Consider the following 17,083-nt stretch of genomic DNA (forward strand, 5'->3'; position numbering starts at 1 on the left):
CTTTGGGGACCGCAGCCGTGCAAGACAAGCTTTCCGCTTCAAAGGAGCAGCTTCTCGGCAGAACTCAGAAGGTGAGGCAACCTAAAATACAAATGATTCATCCTTAAATGCCTTAAATGTCACAATGGGTATTGTTACTGAATGGGAATTTGTAGAGAGTAGAACGTTTGTCCAAGAAATTTAAATTTGTTTGGCAAAAGCTAAGTTGTGTTTGAGGATATAATGATGTGTGTGGTTTGAGTGAGTGCTTGTGAAGTCATGGTCATGGTCCTAGTTGTCTTCTGTCTGGTAATCTTTAGTGTATTTTTAAATATATTGATATCAAGTAAACTCGTTATACTAATAGAATCTGAGCAACCTCTCAGGATTCAAACCAAAGTAAGTTGATTGAGATTTAGCCAAATCAACTAACTCCAGGCTAAATTTATAAGCTTCAAACATCAGGATTCTTGTTCTTTTTATGTGAGCTGTTGCATGTTGTTGTTGCCAAGTAATTACTACTTGTATTGTGATGGATATATTTTATATTCTGGCTGCCTTCTTTGTAATCACTCTAATGGTTTTGCTATACTGTGTTGAGTGCTGCTGTTTTTGGTGCTGTTGTATTGGTGAATAAATACATACGATTGATTGGAAGCACAGAAACTCTGGATCCCCAAGAACCTCATTTCACTTATTACAGTTGCCTTAACTAAACTTTTAAATAAAAACTTTTAAAATGCACTGTATATGGGCATAAATATTTGTTTTCAGTGTCAAAAGTCATGGCCATTTTAAATGTCCAGAGTTTGTGTGTTTATTACAGTCTTGATAAACTGCCTATAAAGCTTGTATTCTGTTAACACTTTCTACAAAGTGCAAATTCTGAAAGCCCTAAAAACATTAGTTAAATTATTCTAAATAAAATGGTCACTGATATGCATTTGGAATATTAAGCTCCCATAAAGTAAATTGCTACTTATCTGTAATGATACGGGGGGCTCTGTGAATAGCACATTGTGTAAAGTGTAACCTACTTTTAAACCGTGTGTTAGTGGTTATGAGTTTTTATGATTTCTCCCCATATTTTGAAACGAATTTGGATCCTGATGCTGTCCTTTCCATTTCTTTGTTCGATGCTAAAGTGCTGATTGAGATGCAGGCGGAGGAAATGAGGCAGAAGAGCTCCCCAGGTCAGGCAAGCCAGATGGCTGTGGGGCCAGTCCAACCCCCACCTCTTAAAAGAACACCCCATCAAAGTAGCTTTAGACACAACATAACTTCCTATCTGCAGATATGCCATTATACTTTACTTTTGTCTTCTGAGTTTCTTTTCCCCACTGTTGGTTATAAATGTCACTTTTTCATTTGGATTATGGATACATAAGAGGATCATGTGATTTAGTTAAAACATGTCATCTGCTTACAACTGAATGCATGATTGCTTTGTTGTTTTATGTGATGAAGGATTGCACAATGCAACAGATAAATATTATATATTATTATATTCCTAGTATAATGGGAGATGAGATTATCATACTTTTGGACTTTACTCATTCAAAATTCATGTTAGGTTTTTTGTTGTTTAGATCACAAAAGCTTGCCAAGCAAAAAGTAATTCATTGATTTCCACCATATTTTCAGATAATTAGAGAAATGAAAAGAAAAAAATGCATTTATTAGTTCATATTTATGTTCAATTATGTTATGCTAATTATGTCCAAGGTGCCAATATCTCATTTTGATAATGGGCTGTATATGAGCTATACTATGAAAAAGCTTTTATTGGTTAACTCATATGAACTGTCAAATTATTGCACTTTGGACTCATACTCTATAGATAAAATAGATGTATAGATATTTAGAATAGTTAAACATTTAGACCATATGGTCATTTTAATAGTTAAACATTTAGACCTTATGGTCATTTTAAATCTCTAAAGTTTACAGGAAATGTCATTTAGTCTATATTAAATTATCACAAACTCATAACAGGAACAGCATTATACAATCTTTAAACATTTAGCATTTTGTATTAATTATGTGTCCATTGCTCTTCAGCATTCATTTCTCATATTTAATGCCTATGTTTCTGATTTTTTTTTCTGACATTGTGTTTTCTTGGACACTTTGTCCTCAGGGAAGAACCCATAAAGGGTTCTAGGAAATGTCTTCTTTTTGACTCATCTATTATACGTTATGTCCTCTTTACGTGGTAGGATTGCTGAACAATGCTGGAAAATATTGCATTTCTCTGTAATTGTGGTTTTGATTTGTTTTAAGTTTGCACTCAAGGTCACAGATTATTGTCATGTAATCTTGTACATGAAAGCTTTTAAAGAAAACATCAATATATGCTTTCATTTGAATGCCATAACATTTTTGTATTATTTATCATTACTAAATTTGAGTTAAATTTCTCTGAAGGTATATCATAAAAATAATGAGATCTACCCTTTATTTAGACATTAGTACACAAAGTGTTAGATTTTGAATTTTCAATTTTTTTTAATTTTGGAAGACAATGTTGTCTTCTTGAATTGTAATAGTAGGCTAAAGTGTTGCTTGATTGACCTCCAAATGACTGCAGTTGTCTCTATTAGATTTTTAGCTTCCTCTCTTTAATTACTGTCTCTGGAGACAGTTAAATTTAATTGAAAACTCATAACCCCAGTTCTGATCTTCATGCTAATCCTATTTGTACAAATCTTAAATTAGGCAACAGATTAATCAAAAGATTTAAGCCTTATATTTTCACAAAACCTGACAATTATTGTCTTGTCTTTTTATTGTTCATTTTCATTTAATTTCATTTTAGTTATTGAGGACATTAGAAATAACTTAAGGTTATAATTTCTTGACAGTCACCTTTTAATCACCTTTGTCATCTCTCTTCTCCAAATCTTTGCAGCAATTGAAAGGTTGATCAGTAAGACAATAATCACATGTCTGCTAGGGGTTGTGGCCACTGTAGCAAGCTCTTTGACCAGCCCCAGAACCAGTACAGCTGACAAGAGTGCATGCGTGCCTTCCAGAACCATTTCATAAGCACCTGGCAGGACCCATCATACCATGATTTGAACTAACGGCCTCAGCCAGCTGCCAGCCCTGTTCTTACCTGCATGTGAAAGAAAGCTGGTTAGTTTCCTGAGATGTCATCTGATGGGGCCTTCCGGTCGGCTGACATAGCCCTGTAACAACTCCGTAGCTCTCCGAAAGCCATTTTAGGCCTTCATTATTCACCTTTGGGGCTGGAGTTGTACAGGTTTTGTTCGGGTCTGTAACCTCGCTGGAATAGGTAGCACGAGAACGTACTGTTCTTGCAGTTCCCATGTCAACTGTAGAGGCAAATGGGAAAGTTGACAAATACCGTAGGCCAGACATACCACACCAACATGATCATCAGCAGGGGGTGAAATGGAATAAGAGCTATGAATTAACACATTAATAATCCCAAAGGCTCAAGATTGAACTGGATGGGTAATTAAGCATAATGGAAGATCAGCAGTGGTTAACCATGTCCTGAGCACTTAAGATGACAAAGCCGACTGTTGATGAAGATGTTTTATTGGAGGCTTTTGTCCTTCTGACTGCTTTGAATAGCATTAGCATTCTTCACTTTCACTTCAGTGCCTTTCAGTTCCCCTCATATTGCCAACCATTTAAACAAACAAACAAAGAAAAAACACGATAGCTTTTGACTCACAGGTACTCTGCAGATTTGTATATCAACGAATCCTACTCGTTCTGGTTTTTCCCCGCCATCCATTTTGACAGACCTCCTTGCAGAGTGGCTGTGATTCAAACTCTGGTGAAGGCAGAGTGTTAAAGTGCAGCTGTAATTGCTCATTTGCCTTGTTTGACGACCGCACAGCCAGGTGCAACAGTTTCATCTTGCGTATTGTGCCGGCCCGATACCTGCACCTCCTGTTCCTAAAGGGGCCACGGCCATCTTATTTAAACCCAACGTCTCGGCACTGCTCTCCCCCCCCCCCCCCCCCTCCCCTTCTGCATCAAGTGGCTTTGAAATCACCGTGGTAATGAGCTGCTCGTTAACCTGCCCTGACCTATGCGGTGCTCCACTGTGCACTGTCTTACTGAGCTAAGTTAATGCAAGTTAATGGCTGCGGCTGACCTCTGACCTCTGCTTGGTGCCATCCCAGAGAGAAACAGTTGAACAGGAAGGAGGCAGAGGGCTTGTTTTGTACTAATGCTGGAGTTCTCTCGTGTTGATGTTGTGTGTTGTAGAGGCCAGCCTTCCTGGAGAGGACATTGTTGATGACAATAAAAGCTGCCATTGTGAGTTTGTCCCGCAGGATTTAACACCTGGAATCAAAGTTACCATCAGGGCTGTGTGGTAAGAAATGAGGAGTTGATCATAAAATGCAAAATTGACATACTCACAAGTGTATATACAAATATTAATCTAATCACATATGGATATTTGATATTCACATGTTATTATTAGTGGTCCTGATTGTCAGGATTGAACTAAAGCAGAGTTTGGATATAAAGTAAAATTTGAACTTATAAGTGGAACAATTCAAGGGTCAGAATTCAGCAATAAGACCCCAAACCAGCCCAAACCTAACGTTAACTATAACCCTAACCCTAAGCAAAATCCAGCTAAATTCAGTTGCAGGAAGTTGTTGACAGCATATTCATAACAGATTGTTGACTATGCTATGATGGTATGTATTATACCTGTTGGTATGTGTATACCTGTATATACATGTTCAATTATATATCTGGTTAACATCTATGGTAACTACATATCATCAACATATATGAACTGCAAATAAATGGAAGAACATCTTAATTAATTTGATCAAAAACAGATCTTATTTACACAGTTAATTAAAAGTATCTTAAAATACTGAATGTATTCATATATTAGCTACATCACTGATATTAGCTTCATCACAGTCTGTTGAGTGCTTGTTTATTTACTCCTACTTCTCCAATTCCAATTTTTCAGCATTTTAAAATTATTATGTATGCCTCACTTCCAGTTGAATGTAATGTCTGTGCAGTAGCAAACGAAATAATTTCATCTACATGTCCTGCAGGTACATATTTGCTCATTTTGAAATAACGTCGAGGCAATTCTGTTAAAGTGGCTGTGGCTCAGTGGGTTAGGTGAGCAGCTCCAAAATCATGGTGGAGTTAGAAGATTCAGGGTTTCCTATGCAGGCGTGTTAACCTGTCACCAATGAAAGGTAGTCCTCAGCTGAATCCTGTAGAGAATGACAGATCAGAATGGCACTATAGAACCTATAAATAAATAAATAAATAAAGATGTTTTTGTGCTTTTGGAAAAAAAAAATTTAATCCACCCGTGCCAACAGTGTGTTTTGGAAGGATGTTAATGTACATAGTGTTTTGTTTGTTAATGTTCTATCTGCCAATATTTTCTCTCTGCAGCATTATGAGGTTCATGGTGTCAAAGCGAAAGTTTAAGGAAAGTCTGCGGCCTTACGATGTCATGGATGTTATTGAGCAGTACTCAGCTGGACACCTGGACATGCTGGCCAGGATTAAAAACCTGCAGTCCAGGCAAGACCACACACAAAATGCCATTGTTCACAACGTTTCCCTTCTTTTTTCCCATATTGGTCCTTTTCTGTGATTTTTCCAGTGGGTCCTGTCTTGTTTTCTAGCAATACACATACACACGGACATACACATATAGACATATGGCTGCTTGGAGCTTTGGCTTTACCTTATTACTACTTTATAACATGAGAAATGTTTTTGCATGTCCCCCTGCTTTTTTGCGTCTCTTCTGGTGTGATTGTGTTTTTCCAGAGTGGTGTTACATTGCATTTATTTCACCTGTGTACATGCAGTCACATAGGTCAATGACCAAACACCCAGTTACAATCATCCATGTATATCAGTCATTTACTTCATCTGTGTACAACACGCAGTCACACAGGTCAATGACCATTCTGTCAGTCACAATCATCGATATGTATCAGTCATTTTGTGATGTTTCGTGTACTCAAACATTCACCTATCATAGAAGGACATCACCAAATAATTTCTTAGAATATATCTCGTTCATTTTTCAGTTTAAAAAAAAAAACAATACATATTCATTTGATGTTGACATGTATAACGTAGTTCAGTATGTGTGCTTTGTAAATATATTCATGCTTTTGGAGCATACTTATGATGTCAGTGCCTCCTTTCAGTGTACATGCTTTGTCCAAAATCATGCTACAGTGTCATTGCAAAAATCACATAAAGTCACATCCATAAAGTATGTCCAGAATATATTTTCACTTCTTTGGCCCTGTCTGTGTTTTCCTCTCGGAGTGTTGGTATGTTTGTCCTTTACTCCTCCCGGGCTGATGTGACCATGGTTCGGGCTTGTGCCTGTCCCGTCATTCTGCATTGTGCTGTCCTCTCCTCTATTTGCTTTGCCAGGATAGATATGATATTGGGTCCTCCGGGCCCCTCCACTCCCCGCCATAAGAGGTATTCAACCAAGGGAGCCAAAGAGTCACCCCAGTTCTCACCTAGGTTAGGACGCACTAATCTGCATCTTTTGCTCGCATTAGAGCTCTATTCCAATTCCTTTCTGGGTGTGCTGAGCAGAAACGAAAACAACCTGTTTTTGATTCAGACTACACGACTGGGAGAAAATTAACTCTGAAGCTGCTCAGTTACCACAGACCATAATATCCTTGCACAGAAGTGTAAACAACGGTTCTTCTCTGACATTACCTGCCTTGCTTTTTAAGCAAGCATTATGTGCTTGAACTGTGTTCACCTCTTTGGCAGTAACATCTGTTACTCCTTGCTGAGGGCATTTGCACTGAGATCATGTTAGAATCTGCAAATAAACCCTTAATTCACTTACATGCTTTGTTTGTTGTGACTGAGCATGGCATGTCTGAGTAGGCCTATTTTAAATTCACATACAGGTCATGGATACCACACAGTTGGAGGTTATCTTAAATAACCAGGTACAGTACAGTTAAAAAAAAAAATCCCACTGTAGCTGGACAAAAACAGGTTGAGCTGGATTGCTTGCATTGCTGTATGAAATGAAGAATCCAAACCAAGCGAAATGCAGCCGAGGTTCCCATGACCAAATAATGTTGAAATTTCAACAGTGCTTTCTTTGCTTTTGCATGTTGGCATGACATATTATGGGTATGCCACATAACGCAAGACCATCTTAGGATGTCTGAGTATCAGGCATATGTAGGTAAGCTCTTTTTTGTTGATCTATTAAGCTGTTTATTGGTCTCTTGGATAGCTCAAGAAAAAACTGCTGGTTTAATCTAATTGAAGGAAATTGGTGCAGCAGGAATTGTTCTGTCATTTAAAATGCACATCGCATTTCAATACTATTTGGATAATGTGTCAAAAGGACTTAAATTCTTGTGATTTTCGTGAATAGCACTTACATTTGGTAGAGCAGCATTTGGGAACTTCACTGACACATTGTTCAAATGCTAAATGGCACTGTCTATTCTAAGATGCAGTCCTCCTGGTGGGCTGGGCTCCTTTTTTGTCCATTCCTCTCTGTGTCTCCATATCTGGACACACCTGTTCGTGTCATTTCCCACTTTTCTGCATGCGCTCCTCCTGTCATAGTGCTCTTGGCACAAAGTAGTGTGAGGGTACAGTGTCTCCTGTTTTCCTCCCGTTCTGCTTCTCTCTCTCTTACTGTATGTATCCTTAACACATTTTAAACTTTAGCACATTTACAACATCTGGGACAAAGGTCGGAGAGCAGCTACCACAACCTGGTTTCAAATCCAGGTCTTCCAGGTGGTAAACGTACGTTTGCAAGGACCACCAGACCAAACAGCCAAAACAGACATTTTGGCTCCCTGGGTGATGATCTCTGACACACTGCCTTCTTTGGGCTAGGCTTCCCTGCATTTCGCACATTTGTGAGTATGTCGGGCATTCACCCTTCATCCAGATTTACACTCATGCCCCTCACCAAGGGTTCACAATTGACTTTTCACCATCCCCTCAAGGCCTTTTGGTTTGGTAGCCAGTACACATGCTTACCGTCTTGAAGCCACTAGTTTGAGATTGGGGTGTGGTTTACACCCTCTGCCTTTGCCCCAAATGGTGTCATGTCGGAAAGTACTATTGTGAGGAGTACACAGCAGGGTTGCCAACTCTCACGCATTGAGCGTGAGACACACGCATTTGACCGTTTTCACACGCTCTCACGCCACACTTCCGATATCTCACGCCGGAAAAAAATATGCAGTTTATTTACCTCAGATCCACATATATGATTCAACACGTTACTAGTTCGCTAGCTCTGACGCCATCCACCGGCGATATAATACTGAATCTGTGTCCATTTTACATTCGCCCCCCGCTCAACAACTTTCGTTCGCCACCGCCACCCAAAGCTCAACAAAATACACTCGCCACCGGCTCCAGGTTAAAATCTCACTCCAAGCGAACGTCAAAAGTTGGCAACCCTGACACAGGAGTGTGACATTCTTTAAATTACAACCCCACACCCAACTCTCCGAGTGATATGGTGTGAACTCCACTGTGAACCCCCTAGTGAGGGCCATGTATGGTGTCAATTCTGATTCAAAAATCCCAAGTGAGGAAAACAATTCACCTGCCCAACCAAAAGATACTACCTGCGAGCAACAATGCTCTCTCGCAAGGAGACACCTGCTCACACGAGGACAATTTGTTACACCCTTCTCACTTGGTTCTAAGTTCCTGCTCGTGCAGCAGATCATTTAATTTTTGACAGTCATGGGAGGGACCCAGACAGGATTGGCTGCGGCTGTTTTCCAGATGTGAACTGTGATTGAATGTCAGTACTTGATATAGCTACCAGCTGTGATTGGCTGTAAAGTAACTATGGTATAACTAGCTAGGTAACCATGTATACAATGCTAATGCCGGGCTTATAAATAATTAGCTAGCTAAGTTAGCTAGTTAGTTACTTGTTTTACCATAATTCTATCATTGTATTTGGAGCTTCCAGCTACCTAAATGCATTGATATTGTGAAATAATAAACCAATCACAATTTACACCCAGAAAACAGCTGCAGTCAATCCCGTCTGGCTTCCTCTCACGACAGTCAAAAATAAAACCATCTGCTGTGCGAGCAGGAAGTTAAAACCAAGTGGAAAGGGATTTCCTCACGGGAGCAGCTCTTTCCTAGTTTTTCTCGTGCGAGTGAGCAGTTATCCTTGTGCAGATTGATTTTCCTCGCTCGCGATTTTTTAATCAGAATTGACTCCATAGCCATGGGTGTAACCCTGGGTGAAGGGTGGGTGTGCGAGGTACACAAGGAAGGTGTGAAGCACAGGTGGATGCTCCCCAAACAAGAGAGCAGTGTGATGGAGACTGTCACTCAGGAAGGTGAATGTGTGTTCTACCACTTCACCAGAGAGGTGGCTCTTTGCTGTGGTGGTCAGAGCACATCTTGACTGCCTCCAAGACCTAGACAGTGTGTGGTTGCTGCTCTCCACCTTTGTCACAACATATAAAGCTTTATACATGAACATTTTGCTTACACAGTTTATTTTAATAGTTATCAATTGATTTTGGAATATATGCTTTATTCTAGATATCGTTTCTGTTTGCTTTGATTGTTAGAGTGGACCAGATTGTTGGCAGAGGTCCTCCAATCACAGACAAGGACCGTCCCAAAGGTTCTACAGATGCAGAGATTGTAGAAGACCCCAGCATGATGGGAAGACTTGTGAAAGTGGAGAAACAGGTCATTGACCTTTGACAAGATTGGCTTGTCAGATGTGATGGTTTTAGGGACTCTGTAACTTATCTATGTCTTTTGGGTGTCATTTACTTACAAGCTTCCTTAAGTCCAAAACTTGCAATGTAGGCAGATATAAAAATTGTATCATTATGTATCATCCCTTTTCCATCCCTGCTCATCCCTTTTCCAAGATCTTATCTTCAAATGTAATTTGCAATTTAATTGGTCAACTGGTATGTTAAGTGTACCTCAAGGAACTTGTTGCTTATTAACATTTTAAACCTGTCAGGTTCCAGATGAAGCCCAGAGTTGTAATAAGCAGTGTTATTGATTTTATGTACAAATGATTTTATGTTGTGAATTCTCAAGCAGTGTACAATAGTGCAGAGTTCGTCCCTGTAAGTCTCTCAGGATGAGGATATATAAATGGGAAGTTCAGACATTGGTCTGAACCTGAGGCAGCATGTTTTCCAAACTTTGCTCTGTTGCACAGGTGATGTCAATGGAAAGGAAACTAGACTTCCTGGTCAACATTTACATCCAGCGAATGGGTATCCCGCAGTCCGAAACAGACGCCTACTTCGGTTCCAAGGAGCCTGATCCCGCGCCACCATACCACAGCCCGGTCGAGCACATGGAGAAGTCTGGCTGTATTACAAAAATCATTCGTTCCAACAGCTCTGCTGGCCAGAAGAACTTTGACCCACCTCCCTCTGCTTATGTCCACCAGACCCACTGCCCTCCCTCCACCTCCGTCCACCCACACCCTCCACCCGAGCCCCCTCAGTGCACCTCCCCAGCCTGTGACCCTTCTCTGGTGCGCATCCCGCCTCCGCCCGCCCACGAGCGCTCCTCCGGCAGCCATAACGGTGGCGCCCGGGCCGCCGGGCAGCACCACCCTCGTGGGAGTGGGCCGGACGAGGCAAAGTCTGGCGCCCTGTCCCAGCAGCAGGGGGGCGCCGATAGCGACACCTCCATATCCATCCCGTCGGTGGATCACGAGGAGCTGGAGCGCTCCTTCAGCGGGTTCAGCATCTCCCAGTCCAAGGACAACCTGGACTTCCTCAGCAGCGCCTACTACAGCGGGGTGCCACGTTGCCCCAAAGTGAGGCCCTACATCGCTGAGGCTGAATCTGACACGGACTCGGACCTGGGTGCCCCTTCGCCTCATTCCACCACCGGGGAAGGAGCTTACGGGGACAGGCCGTGGCCCGGCCCTAAGTAAGGCTTTGAACCAAGCTCGCATAGTGTGATTTCCTGCCACAGAGGGCCACTTCTGAAGCCAAACCCAGAACATTCTGGGCAAGAAGCTGTATTTGTAAGTGTTTTAAAACCAGTGCTCTTTCTCCATATGCAGCTTCGATATCAGCACAAGGATCTTGGTAGTAATGCCAACTGACTAAATGTGCAACTTTTTGGTACTTCAGAACTACCTGAATGAGTGGGACTTGTGGCACTTACCTTTAAGGCTGCCATCAGTGATTTCCTCTTTTAAGAGATAAACACCTGTTCATCAGTCATCTCTCATAAACAAAAATAGAAAACCTGCAAGAGCTGAAAATATATTTCTTGTTATATCTTTAACTTTTAGTATAAACTCTTCTTAGCACATACATTCACTCTCATGTGTTTACCCATTCTACCAATGTTTGCCATTCATTAACAAATGATCTGGTCACTCGGAGACAGGAATTGTTCCATGTTGTCCACATTAGCCCATGAATGAACTGCATTATATAAGAATATTCCAGTAGAAGATATATTTCATTTTGTCACCTTAATATTCTCTTTAGGCACAAAATCAAATTGTACTCCTCTAGCAAAAATATAAGAGTTGAATTTTAATTATATACAAAAGGTTCAATATCTCAAGTTTTAACATTTTTTAAAGAAAGTAATATCTGGTTTTATTAATTTGCATGATCAAGAACAATTAAAAGGGATGTGAAGAAATGTTTTCATACATCAAACATGAGGCCTCAAGAACGGAAAAAAGCTTGATATTTTATGCACACTGCTTTCTTTTCATAAAGAGAATTTTTAAAGCAATCTCTAATTATAATGTGTATAAATATTACTATAAATGATGATACTCCTGTAACCAATCGAAATGTATGCTGCAAAGTCACATCATATAAGGGGGTGTTACTTTCATTCCAATGTGCAGCCACAGAACTCTCTCACTATGACAAACTGATGTAAGTTAAATGTATTTAATTTTCTATTTATTAATTGCCTAATTTATTTTAAAGCCAAACTTTTGTGTAACTTTACAAATGAATAGTTATTTTTGCAGTTCATGGATGTGTAATATAAGCTGTGAATTATATACTGTCATTGCTTTTCTCACATTCTGATACACTAATGCAACACATTTATAGCGCCATTTGAAACTGAAGTCTTTTATTGGTCAGACATAGCAGGGCATTTTCGGAGGGCACTGAAGCGCACTGCTGTGCTCAGGCTGATATTGCACTGGAGAAGGTTGTGGTTGTCTCAAGAGAGCACCAGTTGCTCAGTTAATGATATGCACTGGATGCCTTTTACATTTTATTCAGATTTTATGCAACTACCACCGAATCTTTGCTGGTGTTAGTCAAACACACAACTAACGGCATCATTACGTCAGGAGGAAGTGCAGAGAACGCATAGAGGTGAGCGGAGCCTCTCGGCAGCGTTCCACCAATCAGAACGCAGCCATTTGTAGTCTCAGGATGGTCCAGCAGTAAAGCGCATATTATTCCACTGGGATCCAGGCTGAATGCCATTTTTCAAGTGCACCTTCCACAAAGTGCATCTCCAAAGAGGACGGGTTTAGTTTGCTCCATTTTGTCTTCCATCTTGCCTGTGTTCATACAGTAGTACAGACATCTCCCAGAGACTCCCTTTATTGCTGTTCTGATAACTCCGTTCACAGGTAGAAGGGTGTGCAAGCCCATTGGAAATGTGAAGATCGACTGAGTGTGGAACAGTGGTAAAGTTATAATTTAAGTTCAAATGAGGCATATCAAACAAACCATGCAATTTTTTCAGATTTGAGCTTTGATAAGTCTAACAGAAAATGTGGCTAAAGTCTTACAGGAAATGCCGAACAGACATTTTCTTTCTGTTTCTCCTTTTAGTAAGGCTAATGGGAGTTATGTAAAACCATGTAAAGAGCTCAAAGGCCTTTTGAACACACAAACACACGTCCAAAAAGTGTCTTGATGTGTTGTACACCTTTTAATTGTCTGTCTTAGTTAATGACTTGTGTTTTTACCGTATATCATCACAGCTGCCTTGCTTGAGTTGAGAAAAGAAAAAAAAAGACATTGATTTTTTTTCCAAAGAATATGCCGTATTTTGCTAAATTGCCTTGGGTGTTAATGATAACGCAGATGCAAAGTTTGGTCTATGTTTTCTCTTATGTGTCCACTTGTTGCAAATCTGTTTAAAACCACAATGTGTTTGTGAATGTATTACTGAATGCTGTCACACACACACGCACACATACATACGCACACAGAGATACACACAGACAAACACAGTACCTTGTTTTCCTTTGAGAGGAAGCCACTCTTAGGTTTATAAATAGGCTTTTTTCACTCTTGGACTGGCAGGCATAGACAGCCCACGATGCACTGCAGTTTGGTTATGTAAGATATGACCTACACATACAGCCAATGTAAAGCTTTTGGATTTGCTGTAAGTTTTGTAAAACATCCATAAACTGTTACATATTTGCATTATCACATGATAAGACACCTTGGGCCAGCCATCATGTAATTGCTTGGTAAAACCTGAAGGCTGAATGCAGAATGTTGCTGTATGATAAACGCAACCATCACTCTATCACTACACTCCAGAACATGGGTGGACATTTCTGCCAAAGCCAGAAGAAAAGTCAGGAGTCCGATACAGACACAGAACAAGCACGTCAAAAGACAGATACCAAGACAGAGCAATACTTTACGCATGTCACACATCCTTCAAGCCTTGTTTTTTAATTTATTTTAATTTTTTTATCTATGCTTCAGGTGGAGGTTACATGATTTACGTTTACATTTTTTAAGATATGTCCCAGCGTTTAGCAGGGGAAGAAAAAAGAAAAAAACATGCCATTGTCCTCGCAGACTCTGTACGTTTAATGCAACCACTTCAAATTCACCATGGCAACCTTCTGCTGATGGTCGCCATGATTGTTTTCCACAAAAGAGGCACTAATACTTGCCAGCATGTTTTAAACCGCTGAATGCCATAAATATAGCTTTTGATTATCATGTAGCATATCTCTTGTGTAGTCACTGAAATCCATGCACCCATGGACACTGTACAATAAACTTTGTATTATTAGACCCATTGATTGCTGCTTGGTCTTATTGCACTTTTGGCACCTTCAGTGCACCAGGCACTGCAGGAGATAAAGCAGGAGACACAGAGTGATGGTTTTTTATCAAGTGTGCTAACATTATCCACTTCAGATTTCCTCTAAAGCACTCCTGTCTCTCTGTAGATGGAGAGGCGTGCTAGGGGTCGCCGTAGCGCACACCTCTCGTGGTGCTCACGCGGTGAGAGAGTCGCGGGACGAGCGTAGACGCTCATCTGTCCTTGACACGTGGTCCACAGAGAGCAACTGAAATGAGTGTGATCGATGTTTCTGTTCATGCTTTTCTACACTGCCAGTCCCACAGGTAACGTGCTTTTCAGAAGCCCAAGAACGAATACTGACACGTGACACTCTTTTAAAAAAAAATCTCTACCCTTGTGTCCTTGTCTTTTCACTTGAGAGCTTCATCCTCAATGTGTGAACTCTTGGGAGTTCCATCTACTGCTCCAGTGTTGTTCTATATGACTGTATGTTACACTGTAGTTAACAATGCTTAATGGTGTCACTGTAACTTGGATTCACACAGACAATTGTGTAAAGGAATGATTATCATATGACATATGATTATGATTTTTATTATAGATTCTATCTATCAAGTGTATGATTCTATGAAATTATAGTGAAGTACAAAAAAGGTTTCATGTAAAATATTGTTCATAAATTATCTTAACCTATGAAGACTGGATCAGTACAAAGAGCCAAGGATAATAACATAGAGAACAAATTGCTTATGTATGTCCCATTTATTCTAAGCAGCACTACTGTTGCATTTGAATCATAGACTAGATGGGCTATTGCCAGGGGCGGACTGGCATACATTGCTACCGGGGATTTCCCCGGTGGGCCGATGGGTTAGTGGGCCGGTGGGCCGCCGGTGGTTTAACTCAGCCCGTGGACTAGCCACTGCCGCGCACTCCGGCCCCGGCCCGTAGTCACGCTGCTGTTTAACGGTGTTAATACCTCCCCCGCTCCAGTCGGACTAACCTGCTCAGCGCGGCCGCGGACTGAGCCTGTAAACACATGAACGAGTTGGACCGCGGCCGCGGACTGGGCCAGCTGGTGCGGGCTGACAGTATGCAGCGGAGATCAGAAAAAAACCAACTTGTCCCAGAAAATACGGGCCGGACTACGAAAACATACAGCAGTTTAAATTGTAGATAACATGTTCTTTTAAATGTACTGCTGTCGCCTCTGCAACGTCTAAGGCAAATTACCTTAACACGGTTAACACGGACGCAAGTGGCGGTCTTCAAGGCAGAGCACTGTGCACTGTTTTTTTTAAAGCTATTGAAATTCTTAGATTAAAACTAACCACCACAAATAGGTAAGAGGAAGAAATACCCACGTTAGAGTTGTAGGTTGTTCTTTAGGATGCACTTTGCGTAAAACAACTTGTTTGGTTGTCTTATGGTGGACTATTTAACAACTTGTTTGGTGGTCTTATGGTGGACTATTTAAAAGCCACTATGTGGCTTTGTAATCATATTATTGCTGGAATTAATATTGTCCATATGACAATAAACGCCGTCATATACACTACGTGCCATGTATAGATTCATATACAGTATACACACACATACATACATACATACATATATATATATATATATAGTGGGCCAGTCTGTCAGGAACTCCCGGGCCACTTTTTCTCCCCAGTCCGCCCCTGGCTATTGCACTTTATTTCCAAATACTGAATGCCAATTAAAGCAAACTTGTGTCAAACATCAATGACTTCTGACCCCATCCTGGAGGAACCATAAACCAGTTCACATTTTTTCTTAGTTCTCTGGTCATTGACTCCTAAGACACTAATCAAACAACTGAGAAACAGGTGATTGAACGGCCAAAATGTGGACTACTGCAAGTCCCTGACAACTGATCTAGAATTAGTCATAACAATTTGGTCACAAATGTGTGAAATGGCAGAAAAGCTTTATCAAGGTGTCAGGTGTAAAAACAAAGTCTGAAGTGTGTAATGGCCATAGAAACTTTGTAACATTACAACATATAATGCAATATAATGTAATAATACTCCAGTGTGATTTCAATTACATAAAGCTGAATGATTGTTGTTGTTATTGGAACTGGCAAAATCCTGCCAGTGGTACCCGGAGCTAGTCCTGCGTAATATAAGTGGAACCACATATTTTATGTCAATTAATTGCTAGAAGATTTGAACACTCCTGTGAACTGCACAGAGGCCCTCTTCTCTGGGACAGTTCTCTAATGGTCATGTGTGACAGTGTGTGTGTGTGTGTGTGTGTGTGTGTGTGTGTGTGTGTGTGTGTGTGTGTGGTGTGTGTGTGTGTGTGTGTGTGTGTGTGTGTGTGTGTGTGTGTGTGTGTGTGTGTGTGCACTTGTGTGGGGAGGGTGAAGAGGACAAGGAGAAATGAAGTGCTTGTGCAAATGAAACCTCTTCATGATTAATGAACATTTTCAGCAACTTGAGGTGAACCAGCTCTACTCAGAAAGGAAACGATGGTGAAACCTCTGAGGAAGATGGAAGCCACCGTCGTCCTGATCAGTGCCTGAGGGGGAGGCCACGCTCCTCTGCAGCTGTGGGACGGCTTGTGTCCCCCCCCCCCCCCCCCCCCCTCGGGCTTCTCCCCTTCTGCTCTTTTGGCCTTTCTCTTGCATTTACTCTCTCTGAAAGGAACATTTTGCTACACTGCAGAATGTAAATTTTTTTTTTTTGGACATCATTAACGCCTAGAAATAGAATCATGCAGACTAAGCACATCTAAATTTGGACATGATCGAGGTGCTGAGGTAACTGAGGTAAAAGTCATGGGTAATTAAGCTCTAAAGGACTAATTATATACAGCACATTAATCATGCAATTATAAAACTTATCTTTACAGTGGTGCATTTGCAGAGAAATTGAGGTGTTGTCATAATGAATAACGAGATTGGTAACTAAAATTCTGGTCATGGAGTAATTTTTTTAGACTCAAGACACAAATGATAGGAAATATCAGATATTATTGATTGGTACAATGAACAAAT

General features: G+C 40.7%; 1 protein-coding gene across 4 annotated transcripts in view; it reads left to right on the plus strand.

Annotated features, from left to right (window-relative positions):
* kcnq2b (potassium voltage-gated channel, KQT-like subfamily, member 2b) overlaps positions 1-14,045 on the plus strand; it is a 49,682-nt gene extending 35,637 nt beyond the window's left edge. Inside the window, exons 11-17 of one of the 4 annotated variants that reach the window (XM_076993363.1) lie at positions 1-71; positions 1,125-1,172; positions 4,228-4,336; positions 5,404-5,535; positions 6,412-6,507; positions 9,591-9,714; positions 10,205-14,045. The exon at positions 1-71 is cut by the window's left edge and continues 156 nt beyond it. In XM_076993363.1, the coding sequence (XP_076849478.1) occupies positions 1-71; positions 1,125-1,172; positions 4,228-4,336; positions 5,404-5,535; positions 6,412-6,507; positions 9,591-9,714; positions 10,205-10,936 (1,312 nt within the window). In that variant the 3' untranslated portion in view covers positions 10,937-14,045. The remainder of the gene's footprint in view (positions 72-1,124; positions 1,173-4,227; positions 4,337-5,403; positions 5,536-6,411; positions 6,508-9,590; positions 9,715-10,204) is intronic. The other 3 variants (XM_076993364.1, XM_076993366.1, XM_076993367.1) reach the window with 3 other exon arrangements.
* Positions 14,046-17,083: the final 3,038 nt, after the last annotated feature.

This window comes from Brachyhypopomus gauderio, unplaced genomic scaffold (genome assembly GCF_052324685.1).
Source record: "Brachyhypopomus gauderio isolate BG-103 unplaced genomic scaffold, BGAUD_0.2 sc111, whole genome shotgun sequence".
NCBI classification, from domain to species: Eukaryota; Metazoa; Chordata; class Actinopteri; order Gymnotiformes; family Hypopomidae; genus Brachyhypopomus; species Brachyhypopomus gauderio.